This window comes from Eschrichtius robustus, chromosome 1 (assembly GCF_028021215.1).
Source record: "Eschrichtius robustus isolate mEscRob2 chromosome 1, mEscRob2.pri, whole genome shotgun sequence".
In the NCBI taxonomy this organism is placed as follows: Eukaryota; Metazoa; Chordata; class Mammalia; order Artiodactyla; family Eschrichtiidae; genus Eschrichtius; species Eschrichtius robustus.
The window spans coordinates 90,489,771-90,507,424 of NC_090824.1; the positions used below are offsets into that span (position 1 = coordinate 90,489,771).

Here is a 17,654-nt window from a genome sequence, read left to right on the forward strand (position 1 = left end):
GAGAATAAGCAATAAAGGAAGGGAAGAATGATAGCATGGGGAAAATAAAAAGAAATAATAGCACTAAGGAAACAACTGATGAGAACAGATATGACTGTCCAGCTCCTGCTAATATATTCTTGCTTCCTCTGCTGCACATGCCATCCAGTCTGTCCCTACAAAGGCTGAATGAGTATTAAAAGGGAGGGGTGCATAGATCCTCCTGCTCCCCCGACAGTGGGCTTGGTTTCTCTTTCTTAGAATGTTTGAAGACTATGTATTATTTCTTGCTTCTTCCATCCTCAGGAGTGGCAGATTGGGTGGCAGATAATGGTTTGTGAGCTAGTTTGAGATAAAATTGGGTTTTCCCTGGTAAGAGTTTTGCCTTTGCCCTATTCTTTTTTTTTTTTTTTTTAACATCTTTATTGGAGTATAATTGCTTTACAATGGTGTGTTAGTTTCTGCTGTATAACAGTGAATCAGCTATACATATACATATATCCCCATATCGACTCCCTCTTGCGTCTCCCTCCCACCCTCCCTATCCCACCCCTCTAGGTGGACACAAAGCACCGAGCTGATCTCCCTGTGCTATGCGGCTGCTTCCCACTAGCTTTCTATTTTACATTTGGTAGTGTATATATGTCCATGCCACTCTCTCACTTCATCTCAGCTTACCCTTCCACCTCCCCGTGTCCTCAAGTCCATTCTCTACGTCTGCGTCTTTATTCCTGTCCTGCCCCTAGGTTCTTCAGAACCATTTTTTTTTTTTTTTTAGATTCCATATATCTGTGTTAGCATACGGTATTCGTTTTTCTGACTTACTTCACCCTGTATGACAGTCTCTAGGTCCATCCACCTCATTACAAATAACTCAATTTCGTTTCTTTTTATGGCTGAGTAATATTCCATTGTATATATGTGCCACATCTTCTTTATCCATTCATCTGTCAATGGACACTTAGGTTGCTTCCATGTCCTGGCTATTGTAAATAGAGCTGCATGAACATTGTGGTACATGACTCTTTGAATTATGGTTTTCTTGCCCTATTCCTTTTGCACATTCTCTTCATCTGGAGGTTGCAGGGCTGGTCCTGGGTCTTTTAAAATTGACTCATTCTCCATGCCCAGTTATGATGGGTCCCAATGGATATGGATACAGATACTAAGGAAAGATTTTTGTTTCTATTTTACCACATTCTAATTTGTTTTTCAGCCTAGAACATAAAGATTCAGACAGGCATACTTGTAGTAACCCCATACAGGCAGCCAGAAAAAGCAGGTAAAGATTTATCTTTTCCTACCAGCAACAACTTAATCATAATTTGCATATATACATTTTAAAAAAAAAACACCTAGAGAACCACTGGGCATTTTATAGATAGAATTTTTATTAACATGATATCCCTGAGAGGCAGATTAAGGTGTAAACACTGTTCTGCTTTACAGAAAGGAAAATGGAGGCGGGTTGACTTACACATAAGACATCTGGAACCAGAATTTGTATCTGTTGGTACCACACCAGTGCTTTTCCCACAAGACTATACATAGACATACTGAAGACAGTGATCTCTCATTTTTTAAAAAACACTATAGCACACTTCCTAAACTATCTCAGATCCCGAGGCATTGCTTTAGACTTGTGTTTCTTGTATCTTCCTGTCTGCTTAGGCAACATAATTGAGACACCATCTCCCCTTAATTTGTAAGAGTTAGGAATTAGGAAATTCCCTCAGCACCAGAACCCTAATTAATCTTTCATCTACCATAGTAAGCTATGGATTTTAGAAAATTCTACCTCCCCACTTCTCTCTCAGATCTCATTCCCATCCCAACTCATTCAATGTGACTAATGATGCAGCTGCTTATCCCCATCACTCACGTTCTTCTTTCCTCTGAACTGCCCATTGAAGTATCTTCTTAAGATACTGGTTTCTGACCTTCGTCTCCCATAGGAGCTAGTCCCCTAAGACTGCTCATCCTTCTTCCCCAGCGCCAGTCAGCTGTTTCCTTGTCAGTAAGCACAGCACAGTACCTGATTTACTCTGGAGGATGGGAGCCCATCTCCTATCTGCCTGGCACTCCATGTTTTAGCTGAGGCAAGTCCCTCTCTGCCTTCTGCACGGCCCGTATCTTGCTACCCCTCCAATTTTGTGCTACTCCAAGCTTTGTCTAACCTTCCTTACAGTCTGTCCTTTGCCCTCTGCTCCCTTGCTCCCCAGTTTTCCCATTTCTCACCCATTCAGCACTCAGTTTTGCAATGAGTTTTGGAAAGTTCATCCCACCTAGTACCCTTCCCTCTGAGCACTTCCTGCTTCATGAAGCCTTCCTGATTAAAGAGAAGAAAATACCTCTCAAATTTTTTTCCAAACTCTAATGCATTAGACCTTAAGGTTTATGCATAGTGTTACTACCTAGCTTTCTAGATTTCTCTAAAACTGTTGCAGCTATACATGTGCACTATTTGTCCATGTCAGTGTCATCTGTTTTAGGTTGTAAGGAAGAGGACAAGGTCTGTTTAACTTGCGCTGTACCCGCTCATCATACTGCTATGAACATGTGGGCAATTAATTCAATACTATTTGATCATAAAGATCAGAATTACACTTGCATTTGAAGAACTGCTTTTAAAAGTAGATGTATACAGTTGAATATGTGTGCATGTGTGTGTGTGTAAGTATTGTCAACTCCACTGACCAAAGATAATCTGTGTTTAGAGTGTGTGGAATATGGACAATTCCCTCTTGGCAGTTCTAACTGCTTTCCCTATCACCGCATCCAACTGGCTTGCTCTTTAGGCTTCTGGACTACAAGGGACACATGAAATTCCGATGAGATGGACCAGAAAAAAAAAATCACACCAGACGCTGTAAATACAGTATTTTTCTATTCCAAAGCTTCTAGGGCTTGGAAGAAACTAAGAAATCCAGGGTTCACACCTCAATATTTATACGAGGTTTACATTGTTTCCCCATATAGCACACCTAGGTTCTTGACAAAATGACTTATAGGTCAGAACCAAATTGGACACTTAAACTCTCCTTCTTTAAGGTAAAGGAAGAGTGTGCATGACAAATATGTCATTCTGAGCACAGGGTTAAGTGAGCAGGAAAAGTCATTCTTTTTTGCATTTCCATTGCTATATAAAGAGCTACACCCATTCAATGAGAATTCTTACTACTTCTCCATGAAATGCTGCTGTGATGGGCTTTTCTAGTTGAAATGCAGTTTATAACAGGATGAGTAAAGAAGGGTGCACGTCAAACTCATAGGATCTATTACTGTGTCCTCTCTATTAAGGGAACAACATAGGCACTGAGAGGGAAAGGTGTTACCGTCAATAAAGGCAAGGAGAGGGAATGAAATCTTCCTTTCATTCTTAAGATGCTTTGGGAATTTGACTCTAGATCCAGGAGAAACATAGAAACAAACAGTGGGGTAAATTCTAGAGTATTTCCTAAACTAGCCAGGCACAGATTAGGAGATGGATCTCACTATTGGAGGACTTTTCTGAACAATTTCAATACATGTAATGAGACTGTTTTCTTCATAGATCCTCAGGGGCTTACTTAGGGGCTGGCTGTGAGAGAAGTTTTTCTCGTGTGTGGATCTCTCGGTGCTTATTAAGAGCAGAGCTTTTACTGAAGCACTTGCCACAGTCATGACACCCATAGGGTTTCTCTCCTGTGTGGGTTCTGTGGTGTGCACGTAAGTCAGAACTCTTACTGAAACTCTTTCCACAGTCAGGACACACATGGGGTCTCTCTCCTGTGTGTATCCTTCGATGTGCACTAAAATGAGAACTGTTATTGAAGCTTTTTCCACACTCTTCACACTGATAGGGCTTTTCTCCTGTGTGGGTTCTCTGGTGAATGATAAGGCTTGAGCTCTGGTTGAAGCGTTTTCCACACTCACCACACTGATACGGTTTCTCTCCTGTGTGGATTCTTCTATGGGTGATGAAATTTGAACTGTCACGGAAGCTTTTCCCACAGTCAAGACATTTATAAGGTTTCTCTCCAGTGTGGATTCTCCGGTGTCTAATGAGGCGTGCACTCCGACTGAAGCTTTTCCCACAGTCAGCACATTTATATGGATTTTCTACTTGAGGGGATATCTGATGCACGAGATGGGAGTTTGGACCAAAGCTTTTGCCATATCTGAGATATTTATAGGGTCTCTCCCCCAAGTAAGGTCTCTGATGACTTAGAACTTTACCTAAACTCCTCTCTGGGAATGTTGGTTTTCCTCTTCTCTCCCCTGGGGTCTTCTCCCACTGTCTTCCTGATCTACATTCACTCTCAGTGCCTTTACCTTGATTAAGATGCCGGGGAATTTTCCTCTCAGACCTTGCAAGTAACGTCCTGTGTAGTTGTACTTCCTCAGCAATATCCCGTTTTAGATTCTCTTCATTCTCAAATCCAGCCTCAAAACCTGACATAAGAATAGAATTTTAAAAGTTACCTGTTTTCTCAATTGTTATGTACCAGGGTAAAGCAAGTATCACATTAGATGATTAAATGTAAAAATTTAGGGAGCTCTAGATCCCAAATAACTACCATCTGTTAAAATTCCGATGTTTTACTTCTCTAATGGAATCGATGCTCTGTGGAACACACTTAAAGAATGCTGATCTAAAGAACTTTTGGAAAAGAAAACTTATTTATCAAATGCCCAAGCACTGTGTTAGGTGCTTCACTGTGGTACTTCATTTACATCAACCTTATGAGGTAGGTCTTAACATACGAGCGAATTTACAGGGTTAAGTAACTTGCTCTAAGGTACTCAACTAATAAACAACATAGTCCAGATTCACATACATATATATGTGTGACTCCAAAATCAGAATAATTTTTCTCACAAGGAGGGAAGCCATAATGAAGTTTTGGGGTTCTTTTTCTTATACAGTAGCTGAGATTCAAAGGATCAGTTCCCTCAGAAATCTCAGACTTTTGCATAAGTGTGTCTGAAGAAAGAGGTTATCAGGTTTTCATATATGTGAATAAAGCAAGCATACAGCTGGTTTACAAGCTGAAACTAGAAGAAAAAACAAATGAGAATGAACTTTAAAAATCAACTTCATCCATCTGTGGGTATATGACATGCTACTTGGGAAATGTAGGCTTTCAGATTCCCTGCTAGGTAAACTGCCTAGTAACCTAGCAGGTCACATGCAGATGATGGCTAATTTACAAAGTCTGCAGCCATCTCAGATTGATGCTGTAGTGTGAGGAGGCAAGTCAAGTGAATAGGGGATATAAACTAGCTGCTTTATAACAGACAGGAAACATGGAGAAGAGAGAATGTGGTCACAATAAGAATCCATGAGAGCTGGGTGTAGAGGCCACTTCTGGTTTTCAATCTCATGATTCTTCTCCTAAATCCCACTGCCTTCCCTTTGCTATTTGCTATTTCTACCTTAAGAAGTGAAAGGATCTTACCACTGGGGCTCTGAAATAAGACTGGAGCACGGGTCATAGCCTCTGGGGGTACCTCGGTATCCTCTTCATCATCTTCAGAATCTTCTTCTATGGCCTCATCTGCTTCCTCAGCTTGCTTCTCGGCTTCGGCCTCACTGGTCTCCTGGGTGGGACACAAGGCTGCCTCCTCTTCCCGGCCATCACTGGGCAGGGCAGCACCCCGGGCACTCACCAAAGCATCCATCTCTTCAAAGAAGGGACAGGTCTCTGGTGCTTGGCCATTCTTGACCTTCCGATAGCTCGTGTGGAGGCTTTTAAACTTGGTCCGACACTGCTCTGGTGTCCTAAGGAAGCCATATTCCCATAACCGCTCAGCCACTGCTCCATACAACTGGCTGTTGCGGTGGCAGTTCTGGAGGGCTTCATAAAACTGAGTCTCACTAAGAATTGCAAGGTAGGTCTTTGTCTCTTCATAGCCCCAGTGTACACCTGCCACCAGAAGAGAAATTTCAGCACCACTTAATCCAGGGCTTTATAGTCTCAATTCCTCAGTCCTATCATCTGCATCATGAAAAATCACCTAAGCTCGGGCTCCTAGGTGAAAAAGTAAAAACACCTCATGTTTCCAAAATCAATACAAACTCTCAGGATGTTTTGCTTCTCTATAGCCTATATCAATTTCACAGAGACCTTTATTCCTACATTCTGTTCAAAAGAGGCCTTTCCACCTTACCACTGTAACAATCATTATGTACACTGAGGCAGGTGTACAGAATGCATTTCCCCATTCTTCCGGTAGTTCTGGAATTCTGATGCTAATTAGAAAATAACTGGTATGGGGAAGAAGACCCACAATCAGTCACTGTCAGCCATGAGCCATCCCTAAATTCTCTGATCAATCTTTTTCTACCAGTCCTACTTCCTTATGAATTAAGTTTCCCATAGAATGACTCAAAATCCCAAGGAAGAGCTTCTTTCAGAATCACACTGCTGCTTAGTCCAATCCCTTTTATGGCCCTTCTTCACTTGCCACAATCTCAAAAAAAGCCAGCCCAGCAATAGCAAAGACCTGAAGGGTACAAGATAAGAACCTGTAGTCATGCACCTTCTTAGCAGCGAAGGAGTGGCAGAGCCAGAAGGAGCAAGGAAGCAGAGCAGATAGCATCTCCTGACCTGAACTCTGCTAATGCTGCAGGCCACCCCAACTTGGGCAGTACTTCTTCAGGATGACTACAGGCTCTGCTCCCTGAAGGTACCCAAGGGAGAGGGAAGGGAGATTCTAAGAGCCTTCCTCCCACTTGAGAGCCAGCTGGAGATTACATTGCTTCCGTTACCCTCCACTCAATGCAAGTGAAGCAGCTAGCACATGTGCCATGTTTGTGATTTACCGAAATTTATTCCAGTGAAAAAACGGGAAAATTTTTTTTTTTTTTTTTTTTTAAATTTAGGCCATGCAGCATGCAGGATCTTAGTTCCCAGACCAGGGATAGAACCCGTGCTCCCTGCAGTGGAAGCTCGGAGTCCCAATCACTGGACCACCAGGGAAATCCCAAAAATTTTTTTAAAAAAGGAAAAGGAGGGGTTTCCCTGGTGGTGCAATGGTTAAGAATCTGCCTGCCAACGCAGGGGACATGGGTTCGAGCCCTGGTCCGGGAAGATCCCACATGCCGTGGAGCAACTAAGCCCATGTGCCACAACTACTGAGCCTGCGTGCCACAACCACTGAAGCCCACGTGCCTAGAGCCTGTGCTCCATAACAAGAGAAGCCACCGCAATGAGAAGCCAGTGCACCACAATGAAGAGTAGCCCCCGCTCGACACAACTAAAGAAAGCCCACGTGCAGCAACGAAGACCCAACGCAGCCAAAAATAAATAAATAAATAAATAAATAAATTTATTTTAAAAAGGAAAAGAAAAAATTCAAGACAGAAGAAGACTAGAACAAAAGTAACAACACATATAATAAAACATGGAAGGGACACATAACTGTTCCCAGTGGAACTGCAACTCTGGAGTAGTCCTGCTGCTGTGCCACATTTTATAGTTGAGGACGCAAACTGTGAAATGGTCAGATAGCTGTGCGAGGTCACCCAGCTGATTAGTGGTCAGGGTTAGAAACGAAGTCTCCTGATTCATACTTCGTGCTCTTCCCATAGCAACATGGTTGTACAAAATTACATCAACAGAAATAAGTGATATTTTAAAATGGTTCCATATGCAAATATTTCAGCAGAGTGTTAAGCAAGGTTTCTTGCTGCAAGACTTCTTGGTCCTGTTAAAATGCCAACGTGTGTTGCAGATCTCACACAGGAAACAAAATGTTTCCCCAACTTTGGGCAGTCCTTCACTATGCTCTTCTAAGTAAAAAGGAACACATAATAACCTTGAGTTTGGAGAAGTAAAGATAAAACACCAGTTCATATAAGATGCTCAACAAATATTAGTTCTCCTTAAAGATAATACAGTACCAAGTTTTTCTCAGCCTTCAGTGATTTTATAATCAGGAAAAAATATTTTAAGAAAGAAATGGAAGGAATGATACTCCTTTTCAGGAGTCTCTTGAATTTTCTGAGTGTATTTCTTTAAAATATCTAAAATTATTCTCTACTTACTATTAGCTCACTGATTTTCCCACAAAAGAGAATGAAATACACAACTGAGAAGTGCCTCTGTTCTCTAAGTGACAAAGCTGGCAGGTGACATTAAGCTTCCTGACTCCACATCCAGCCTCATAACTCCTCAGTCTAATCCTAAAACCCCAAGAAGAAAAGCTTACCACTTGGGCTTCGGAAAAGGACGGGTGTGGTGGAGTTGTCGGGGTCCTGGGGGGTGGCCTCCTGGCCCACTTCCTCACTGTCAGACTCTTCAGCCATGGCCTCTTCTCCCTCCTTGTGCTGCCAGTCCTGTTGCTCTGGCTCCTCAGTCTCAGCATCACTGCCCACCAGGCCAGAGTGAGAGGCTGCCTCCTCCAGGCCATTACTGGGCAGGGCAATGACCTGGGCACTCATCAGGGCTTCCATCTCTTCAAAGAAGGGGCAGGTCTCAGGTGGGTGGCCACTCTTGACTTTCCGATAGCTCTTCTGGAGACCTTTGAACTTGGTCCTACACTGCTCCAGGGTCCGGAGGAACCCATACTCCCGGAGCCGCTCAGCCACAGCCCCATACACTTGGCTGTTTCGATGACAGTTTCGGAGAGCCTCGTAAAACTCAGTTTGACTGAGAATTGCGAGGAGAGTTCTGGTCTCTTCATAGCCCCAGTGCACACCTGCCACCTTCTCATCCTCGAAGCCCCAGTGATCCTGTTCCACCCAGCTTCTTCTCTCTCTCCTGGATGGTAACAGATCAGCATGCATTCGTCTGTCTCCTGTGTGACTGCCTCTTGGGAGTTCCTTCTCCTTGGAGCCCAGATCTGGGATCCACGGCTCTCCTTGCTCCAACGTGGAGACCACACTGGATTTAGGAAATGGAAATCCTGCTTGCAGGGAAGCAAACAAAGGATAACATAGTTTGGACTGATCATAAAAAACATCTCTGAGTTCAGACCTGCCTTTTTTATCCAAGAGGCTTATAAAGAAAAGTATCTAAGAAAATGTTTCCAGAAAGTTCAATGGGTTGAAGAAAGTGGGGAAAAATACATGAAACCTCAAAAAATGAGAAATATTTTATTTTCCAGAGCAGGGTGACAAGAGAGGAAAACGTTCTGTTGTGTGTTCAGAGCAGATAATTCTGTTCCAAGTTGCTCCCTAGCTCTCCTAGCCACTTGTAGGCAGGTCCTGCACTGCTGGAAACAGTCACCTCCTGCCTCCTACATAGCTGACCAACGTGGGGGTTAATCCAAGTACGGCTCGTAGCAGGCCCTCTGGATCCATGGTTCCTCCACATCTGCAGACTTACCCAACCACAGTACTGTAGTAATTACTATTGAAAAATATCCATGTATAAGTGGACCCACACAGTTCAAACTCACGTTGTCCAAGGTTCAGCTGTAGTTCTCTACTTGGGGCCAGAGAATTAAACTCAGAGTGATTTCAAGGGGGAGACTGTCTTCAACTCTTCCGTTTCCTTCACACTGAGTCACGAAGTTCTAAAGGTTTTTCCCTTAGTATATCCTTTATTCCTACTGCCACCATCCAAATCTAGACCCCTTACCTTCTCACACCTGGGTAACTGCAGCAGTCACTGTCCTACCTAACTCCAGGCTCTGGCTTCCTCAGCTCACATGCTATTTGTATTGCCAAACCTTAACCTGAGTGGTTACCAGGCATGGCCCGTTCAAAGCAGACTCCTCTCTCCAGAACACAGCACACGTTTATTCACCACTCTGTGCCTTTCCTTTAACTCCCTCCCTTCCATCGAAATTTAACCCATCAGTGCCCCCATGAAGCCTTCCCTACAGCCCTCCCTCGTCTCCCACTCTGCCAAACCCCTATTGTACTCACACAATTGAGTAACAAGTCATTGTTTGGCATTGTTTCAGTACAGTTCAGTTCAGCACATATTTATGTTCACTTTTGTGTTCTCAATCATATTATAGGCTTTTTGAGGATAGGCACCTTTTCTCATTGCAGAGTACCCTGCAAGGTGTTGAGCACATGGTAGGTGTTCAAAACTGATTAATTCTGCAAGTCTGTGTGTGCGGTTGAGGGACTGCATCTGGATGACTAAACAGAGACCACTACCAGACTGGCTGAGAAGGCTAGCATCTTGGATGATAAGATCAGAATTCAAAACAACCTCAACAAGTTAAAGAAGTGATCAAAGAAAAAAACACACAAAATGGAGTTCTGCAGAGTACAAAGAAGAAAAACAAGTTCCACAAAATCAAGTTTAAGAATAAGAACTAGGCACAAAGACAATGGGGAAAGCTCTAAGAGACCGGGGAGTATCAAGTGAACGACAATCATTAGTTGAGTTATACGGAAAGAAAGTGTAGTGAAATTCTGAAGTAAAATTCTTACTCTGCCTCTACCTACCAGACCCTCACTGGAATAATATATATAATTTAATTCTCCACAATTAACATGCTATTTGGAGAACTTAAAGTTTCCAAGGGAGAGTAACAAAAACTTAGTAGGTCTGAAGAATGGAGCTTCTGGGGAAAAGCAGAAAGAAACAAATATAGTTTAATATGGAGAAAGAAAATGACTAAAAGGAAGATGTGCTTTCAAGTATAGAAAAGAATTTTTATCTAGAAAATACTGACGTAGTGTCATCATTACCAGGAGGAAAGAAACTCCAAGTTCTGGAAAAAGTAGGGAGCCATCCTCTGGCAGACTTTTCAAAAGAGGAAATAGAAGAACTGCAGCAGAGAGCTAAACTATATGCCTTCAGGAGGTCCCCAACAACTGCATACTCTATTTCCACTCATTCCTGAAATCCCTTTCCCACTCACTACTCCCAACCCTACTTCCCAATTTAGAATGGCATCCTATCTTGCCATATAAATCTACTCCTCACCGCTCCTTTGAAAAGGTCTGAGCTTCTCCTTTGGGTTCATCTGCTCCTGTGGTCCCAGGTCTGGGTTTCTTGCCCTCTCTTTCTTGGGTACACCCCTGGGCTGGGGTTCCACTGACTCCTGCCGAACACTTATTAACTCTCGTGATGATTTCAGGGGTGTCATCTTCTCCAAGCGTACTTCCTGCCCCTTCACAGAGACTGTGACCTAGAAACAACCCCCATGAATTGTCACTGCAAGGTCATAATGAGGGGTATTCCCAGAGGAGATTATTTATTACCCCAAAAGAAATCATCCTTTTGGGACATGGCTAGGGTTGGGGCGGGGGGTGGTTAATAGTGAACAAGGGTCTTCCTTAGTCCATTACTGTTAGCTTAGAGCAGCTGGAACTACAAAAGAAAAAGATCAAAATAGTAAACCCGACTCCAGGCTAAAAAATAGCTCCCCTTTCTTCCCTATTAAGTAAAAAACTATGAAACTATGAATAACTCGTTATGATACCTAGCAAAGGTACACCCAGGTAGCATCTCCCAATAAGCTCTATCTGAAAAAGTTACCTGTTAAAGGACCAGAAGTATAAGCATCACCAAGGGAGACTGTGCCCCACTTTAAATCTGACTGTGCCTTAATTTGGCCTTTTATCCTGCCCCTGCCCAGTCACACACTTCTGAATAACCCCTCCCTGCTCACCGAACGTCCAGGTCTTCCAGGCTCTCTTTCTAAATCTTCCACCAGAGCCACTGCCTCCTCTCCACTTTCTGGACATTGCTTTTGTACCCATTTCTGGATCTCCCCAGGTAAGACGGTCAGGAACTGCTCTAGCACCAACAATTCTACAATCTGCTCCTTGGTGCGCACCTCCGGCCTTAGCCACCGACAGCAAAGTTCCCAGAGTTGGCTGAAAGCCTCCCGGGGCCCAGCTACCTCCTGGTAATGAAATCTCCTGAAGCGCTGTCGGAAGGTCTCAGAGTTAGTGCCATTCCCTCTCAGGGTGGGTTTGGCCATCGTTCACAGCAGAAAGCAGCTTCCCTCCACTTAAGGGTCTAGGTTCCAGGGCTTACACCCATCTTCTCATGTCCTTGGAGAATCACCTGCAGATGAGTCTCTCTCTGTAAGAAGAGTTTCCTCCTAGGGTAGAGAGAGATGGCACTATCAGAAGGAATACACTCATATGTCTAAAGTCTTGCCAGAGCTGGCCTTACTTTCCAGATGCTCCACGTAGCACCAACTTCAGGACAGCAAGCCAAAACTGAGCATGAAGGTGAGAGACCATTCAAAAGCTGCATTTCTGGGCGCCTTCCAGGGCAGCCCGAGTAAGCAGCAAAGAATAGAAAGTACTGTCTGTTCCTCTTCCACCTCCCCCAAATCTGACCCACTGAGCTCCCCTGACCAGTGTAGCATATTGTGTTCAAACCATATGGGAGCTCGAGAGGTTCTAAAGGCATGTCACCATCCTGCTGAAGGCAACGAAAAGCCTCTGTCCAGCGGGTCGCAGCTGATCTCCCCCAGTACCTCCGCCGTCCTTCCCCGGGCCCTCTCCGTCCGCCCCGCTCCCTCGGACTCCACCACTACCAATTCCCACCCCAAACAAAAATCAAGTACTGAATACTGGGTCTTTGTTCTCCCTCAAAGCAGAAGTAACCGCTCAGTAAATAGCCGGGAACTAGTGACTGGAAACCTCGCGCATTGACAGAAGTTGGTTTTGGCTCCTGAAGCGAGGGCCGGGTGGGCTTGGGGAGAGTCCCACTGAGTTGGTGGAGAGTGGGAGTCCGAAGGGGCAGTAGTCATGGGTCTCCTGAGGACGAGCTCGGGTGCTGGCCAGGCGCTCCGAGGGCTGCAAGGTTCGCGGGTGCGGGGTTCCGGCCTCTTTGTCTTCTCTCCCTCCGGCCAGGTCAGTCTCGAAAGCCGTCGTGAGCCCCTCCAGAGGCCTCCGACCGGGCTAAGCGCCCTGAGAGCACCCTCCGACCCACTCCTGGGATATTCTCCCTCTCGGGCTGTCGCTCAACCCACTCGCATTTCTGACCGCGGGCTAGCCTCACCCGCTCGGGGTAGGGCTCCAGCCCGGGTTCTCCAGCCTCCCAGTCCAGCTCCCAAACCGGAAGTCCGAGCGGCCGACCCGGGGGCTGGAGGCGCATGCGCAAGAGAACCTCCCGCGACTCCTGCGGAGCACCCGCTGGAGCCAACGAGTGGGCCCAGCCGAGCGCGGCTCACTTCCGGGACGCGGCGCGCCGACCCCTTCCCGGCTTCCCGTCAGCTCTCCTCAGCAGTAGCCTCGGCGGGTACAGTCAGGAGGAACTGCCCGTCCCGGGGTCCTGTGCGCGTGTAGAGGAGGGAGCGCTCGCCTCTTTGGTCGCCTGGTGAGGCTCTGGGGGAGGGTGCGACGGATATAGGGACTCGAGGTCCGCCGCGGGAATGATCCACGAACTGCTCTTGGCTCTGAGCGGGTATCCAGGGTCCATTTTCACCTGGAACAAGCGGAGTGGCCTGCAGGTACTGTCCGCCTCAGCGCGGGAACTAGCGAGAGCGGAACGGGTGGAGCAGGCTAGTGCCAAGGGGAGGAGTCTGAGGGACTGAGAAGGCGGGGCTTGCACGGGCCGAGGCGTGGGGGGCTTGTCCCTGGGCAGGTAACCGGAGGGCTCAGTAATTATATGTGCTTTTAAACTGGGTTTTGAAAGCTAGTCCAAATACATAGTGCCTGACACACAATAAGGGTTCAGCCAGTTTTGCTGGATGAAAAAGTGAGAGTGTCTCCCTTATTACTCCTCGCCCGGGAGATTTCTGCACTAGGAGAATTTGGAGGGGGACCTTCATGTAACCAGGAGTGTGTGAGGGGGAAGGGCTATGTGCTATATGCTTTATCTCATTTAATCTTCGCAACCACCTATCTCCATTTCAGAGATTAAATCCCGGTGTCAGGGGTCACGTAGCGATTAGCAAACTTGGTCTTGAGCCCAGTTTGTTGTTTTGTTTTGTTTTGTTTTTTTGTAGACTTTTTAATGATGGCCGTTGTGACTGGTGTAAGTGGTATCTCACTGTAGTTTTGCTTTGCATTTCTCTAATAAGTAGGGATGTTGAACATCTTTTCACATCTAAAGGGTATTATAAAAATAATAGTGTCCTCTATGTATATATAGAGTTTATTGCTGTTATTACCATTGAAAATAATCTGCATTCGTTATTGGTGGTGGGATTGAAACAAAATACAAATCTGATATATTTTAAGATTTAGGAGTGATTTTAACCAGTTTACTTGGATTTAAAGTTGAGAAAACTGAGGCAAAGTGAAGTTAAGTTACTTGTGAAAGTCAAAGCTAGTAAGTGATGAAGCAGAAATTCAAATCCATGCCTTTGTTATTTTATTTCCTTATATTTTGACTGATGGGTTATTTAGATGTGTACTGTTTAATTTCCAAGTATTTGGAGGGGTTTTTCTAGATATCTTAATGATTTCTAATTTAATTGCATTATAGTCAGAGAACAAGCTCTGTCAGATTTCAAATTTTCAAAATTTTGTTGAGCCTTATTTTTATCCTTGGTAATACTCCTTTTCTTGAGACCTACTTTGTCTGATAGTAACATAGCCAAGCCTGACAGAAAAACAGATTTTTATGTTTACTGTATGTTATGTCATTTTCCTTCCTTTTACTTTCAAACTATGTCTTTTGTTTGTTTGTTTTGTTACTCACATCACTCTGTTATTGGTCAAATTAGTCATACAGTCAACTGGGTCATTCCATCATTGGATGACTTGAATAATATTTTTTTTTTTATACAGCAGGTTGTTATTAGTCATCAATTTTATACACATCAGTGTATACACGTCAATCCCAATCGCCCAATTCATCACACCACCACCCCCACCCCCCCACCGCTTTCCCCCCTTGGTGGCCATACATTTGTTCTCTACATCTGTGTCTCCATTTCTGCCCTGCAAGCCGGTTCATCTGTACCATTTTTCTAGCTTCCACGTATATGTGCTAACATACGATATTTGTTTTTCTCTTTCTGACTTACTTCAGTCTGTATGACAGTCTCTAGATCCATCCACGTCTCAACAAATGACCCAATTTTGTTCCTTTTTATGGCTGAGTAATATTCCATTGTATGTATGTACCACATCTTCTTTATCCATTTGTCTGTCGATGGGCATTTAGGTTGCTTCCATGACCTGGCTATTGTAAATAGTGCTGCAATGAACATTCGGGTGCATGTGTCTTTTTGAATTATGGTTTTCTCTGGGCATATGCCCAGTAGTAGGATTGCTGGGTCATATGATAATTCTATTTTTAGTTCTTTAAGGAACCTCCATACTGTTCTCCATAGTGGCTGTATCAACTTACATTCCCACCAACAGTGCAAGAGGGTTCCTTTTTCTCCACACCCTCTCCAGCATTTGTTGTTTGTAGATTTTCTGATGATGCCCATTCTAACTGGTGTGAGGTGATACCTCATTGTAGTTTTGATTTGCATTTCTCTAGTAATTAGTGATGTTGAGCAGTTTTTCATGTGCTTCTTGGCCATCTGTATGTCTTCTTTGGAGAAATGTCTATTTAGGTCTTCTGCCCATTTTTGGATTTGGTTGTTTGTTTTCTTAATATTGAGCTGCATGAGCTGTTTATATATTTTGGAGATTAATCCTTTGTCCGTTGATTCGTTTGCAAATATTTTCTCCCATTCTGAGGGTTGTCTTTTCGTCTTGTTTATAGTTTCCTTTGCTGTGCAAAAGCTTTGACGTTTCATTAGGTCCCATTTGTTTATTTTTGTTTTTATTTCCATTACTCTAGGAGATGGATCAAAAAAGATCTTGCTGTGATTTATGTCAAAGAGTGTTCTTCCTATGTTTTCCTCTAAGAGTTTTATAGTGTCCGGTCTTATATTTAGGTCTCGAATCCATTTTGAGTTTATTTTTGTGTATGGTGTTAGGGAGTGTTCTAATTTCATTCTTTTACATGTAGCTGTCCAGTTTTCCCAGCACCACTTATTGAAGAGACTGTCTTTTCTCCATTGTATATCCTTGCCTCCTTTGTCATAGATTAGTTGACCATAGGTGCGTGGGTTTATCTCTGGGCTTTCTATCTTGTTCCATTGATCTATGTTTCTGTTTTTGTGCCAGTACCATATTGTCTTGATTATTGTAGCTTTCTAGTATAGTCTGAAGTCAGGGAGTCTGATTCCTCCAGCTCCGTTTTTATCTCTCAAGACTGCTTTGGCTGTTCGGGGTCTTTTGTGTCTCCATACAAATTTTAAGATTTTCTGTTCTGGTTCTGTAAAAAATGCCATTGGTAATTTGATAGGGATTGCATTGAATCTGTAGATTGCTTTGGGTAGTATAGTCATTTTCACAATATTTATTCTTCCAATCCAAGAACATGGTATATCTCTCCATCTGTTGGTGTCATCTTTAATTTCTTTAATCAGTGTCTTATAGTTTCCTGCATATAGGTCTTTTGTCTCCCTAGGTAGGTTTATTACTAGGTATTTTATTCTTTTTGTTGCAGTGGTAAATGGGAGTGTTTCCTTAATTTCTCTTTCAGACTTTTCATCATTAGTGTATAGGAATGCAAGAGATTTCTGTGCATTAATTTTGTATCCTGCAACTTTACCAAATTCATTGATTAGCTCTAGTAGTTTTCTGGTGGCACCTTTAAGATTCTCTATGTATAATATCATGTCATCTGCAAACAGGGACAGTTTTACTTCTTTTCCAATTTGTATTCCTTTTATTTCTTTTTCTTCTCTGATTGCTGTGGCTAGGACTTCCATAACTATGTTGAATAATAGTGGTGAGGGTGGACATCCTTGTCTTCTTCCTGATCTTAGAGGAAATGCTTCCAGTTTTTCACCATTGAGAATGATGTTTGCTGTGGGTTTGTCATATATGGCCTTTATTATGTTGAGGTAGGTTCCCTCTATGCCCACTTTCTGGAGAGTTTTTATCATAAATGGATGTTGAATTTTGTCAAAAGCTTTTTCTGCATCTATTGAGATGATTATATGGTTTTTCTTCTTCCATTTATTAATATGATGTATCACATTGATTGATTTGCATATATTGAAGAATCCTTGCATATCTGGGATAAATCCTACTTGATCACGGTGTATGATCCTTTTAATATGTTGTTGGATTCTGTTTGCTAGTATTTTGTTGAGGATTTTTGCATCTATATTCATCAGTGATATTGGTCTGTAATTTTCTTTTTGTGTAGTATCTTTGTCTGGTTTTGGTATCAGGGTGGCCTCATAGAATGAGTTTGGGAGTGTTCCTTCCTCTGCAATATTTTGGAAGAGTTTGAGAAGGATGGGTGTTAGGTCTTCTCTAAATGTTTGATAGAATTCACCTGTGAAGCCATCTGGTCCTGGACTTTTGTTTGTTGGAAGATTTTTAATCATAGTTTCAATTTCATTACTTGTGATTGGTCTGTTCATATTTTCTATTTCTTCCTGGTTCAGTCTTGGAGGTTATACCTTTCTAAGAATTTGTCCATTTCTTCCAGGTTGTCCATTTTATTGGCATAGAGTTGCTTGTAGTAGTCTCTTAGGATGCTTTGTATTTCTGCAGTGTCTGTTGTAACTTCTCGTTTTTCATTTCTAATTTTATTGATTTGAGTCCTGTCCCTCTTTTTCTTGATGAGTCTGGCTAATGGTTTATCAATTTTGTTTATCTTCTCAAAGAATCAGCTTTTAGTTTTATTGATCTTTGCTATTGTTTTCTTTGTTTCTATTTCATTTATTTCTGCTCTGATCTTTATGATTTCTTTCCTTCTGCTAACTTCGAGTTTTGTTTTTTCTTCTTTCTCTAG

At 43.1% G+C, this 17,654-nt stretch overlaps 2 protein-coding genes across 8 annotated transcripts in view; one reads left to right on the plus strand and one right to left on the minus strand.

Moving 5' to 3' along the window:
• Window positions 1-1,350: 1,350 nt before the first annotated feature.
• Window positions 1,351-13,099, minus strand: ZSCAN29 (zinc finger and SCAN domain containing 29). Of its 4 annotated transcripts, none has more exons than XM_068550359.1 (6): window positions 12,894-13,099; window positions 11,545-11,982; window positions 10,857-11,061; window positions 8,176-8,871; window positions 5,421-5,888; window positions 1,351-4,413 (listed from the first exon to the last, which is right to left on the minus strand). In XM_068550359.1, exons 2-6 carry the CDS (start codon window positions 11,857-11,859, stop codon window positions 3,545-3,547), a joined length of 2,553 nt encoding a protein of 850 aa, XP_068406460.1. In that variant the 5' UTR covers window positions 11,860-11,982; window positions 12,894-13,099; the 3' UTR covers window positions 1,351-3,544. The 4 variants fall into 4 exon arrangements, with proteins under 4 accessions (XP_068406460.1, XP_068406453.1, XP_068406446.1 ...); XM_068550352.1 differs by having other exon boundaries at window positions 12,533-13,099; XM_068550345.1 differs by having other exon boundaries at window positions 12,464-13,099.
• TUBGCP4 (tubulin gamma complex component 4) overlaps window positions 12,979-17,654 on the plus strand; it is a 48,715-nt gene continuing 44,039 nt past the window's right edge. For 2 of the 4 annotated variants that reach the window (XR_011074808.1, XM_068550372.1), the window contains exon 1: window positions 12,979-13,211. Coding sequence is in view for 2 of the 4 variants with exons in the window: in XM_068550372.1 (XP_068406473.1) it covers window positions 12,988-13,211 (224 nt within the window). In the remaining 2 variants the exon portion in view is untranslated. Of the gene's footprint in view, window positions 13,345-17,654 lie in introns of all 4 variants that reach the window. The other 2 variants (XM_068550386.1, XM_068550394.1) reach the window with 2 other exon arrangements.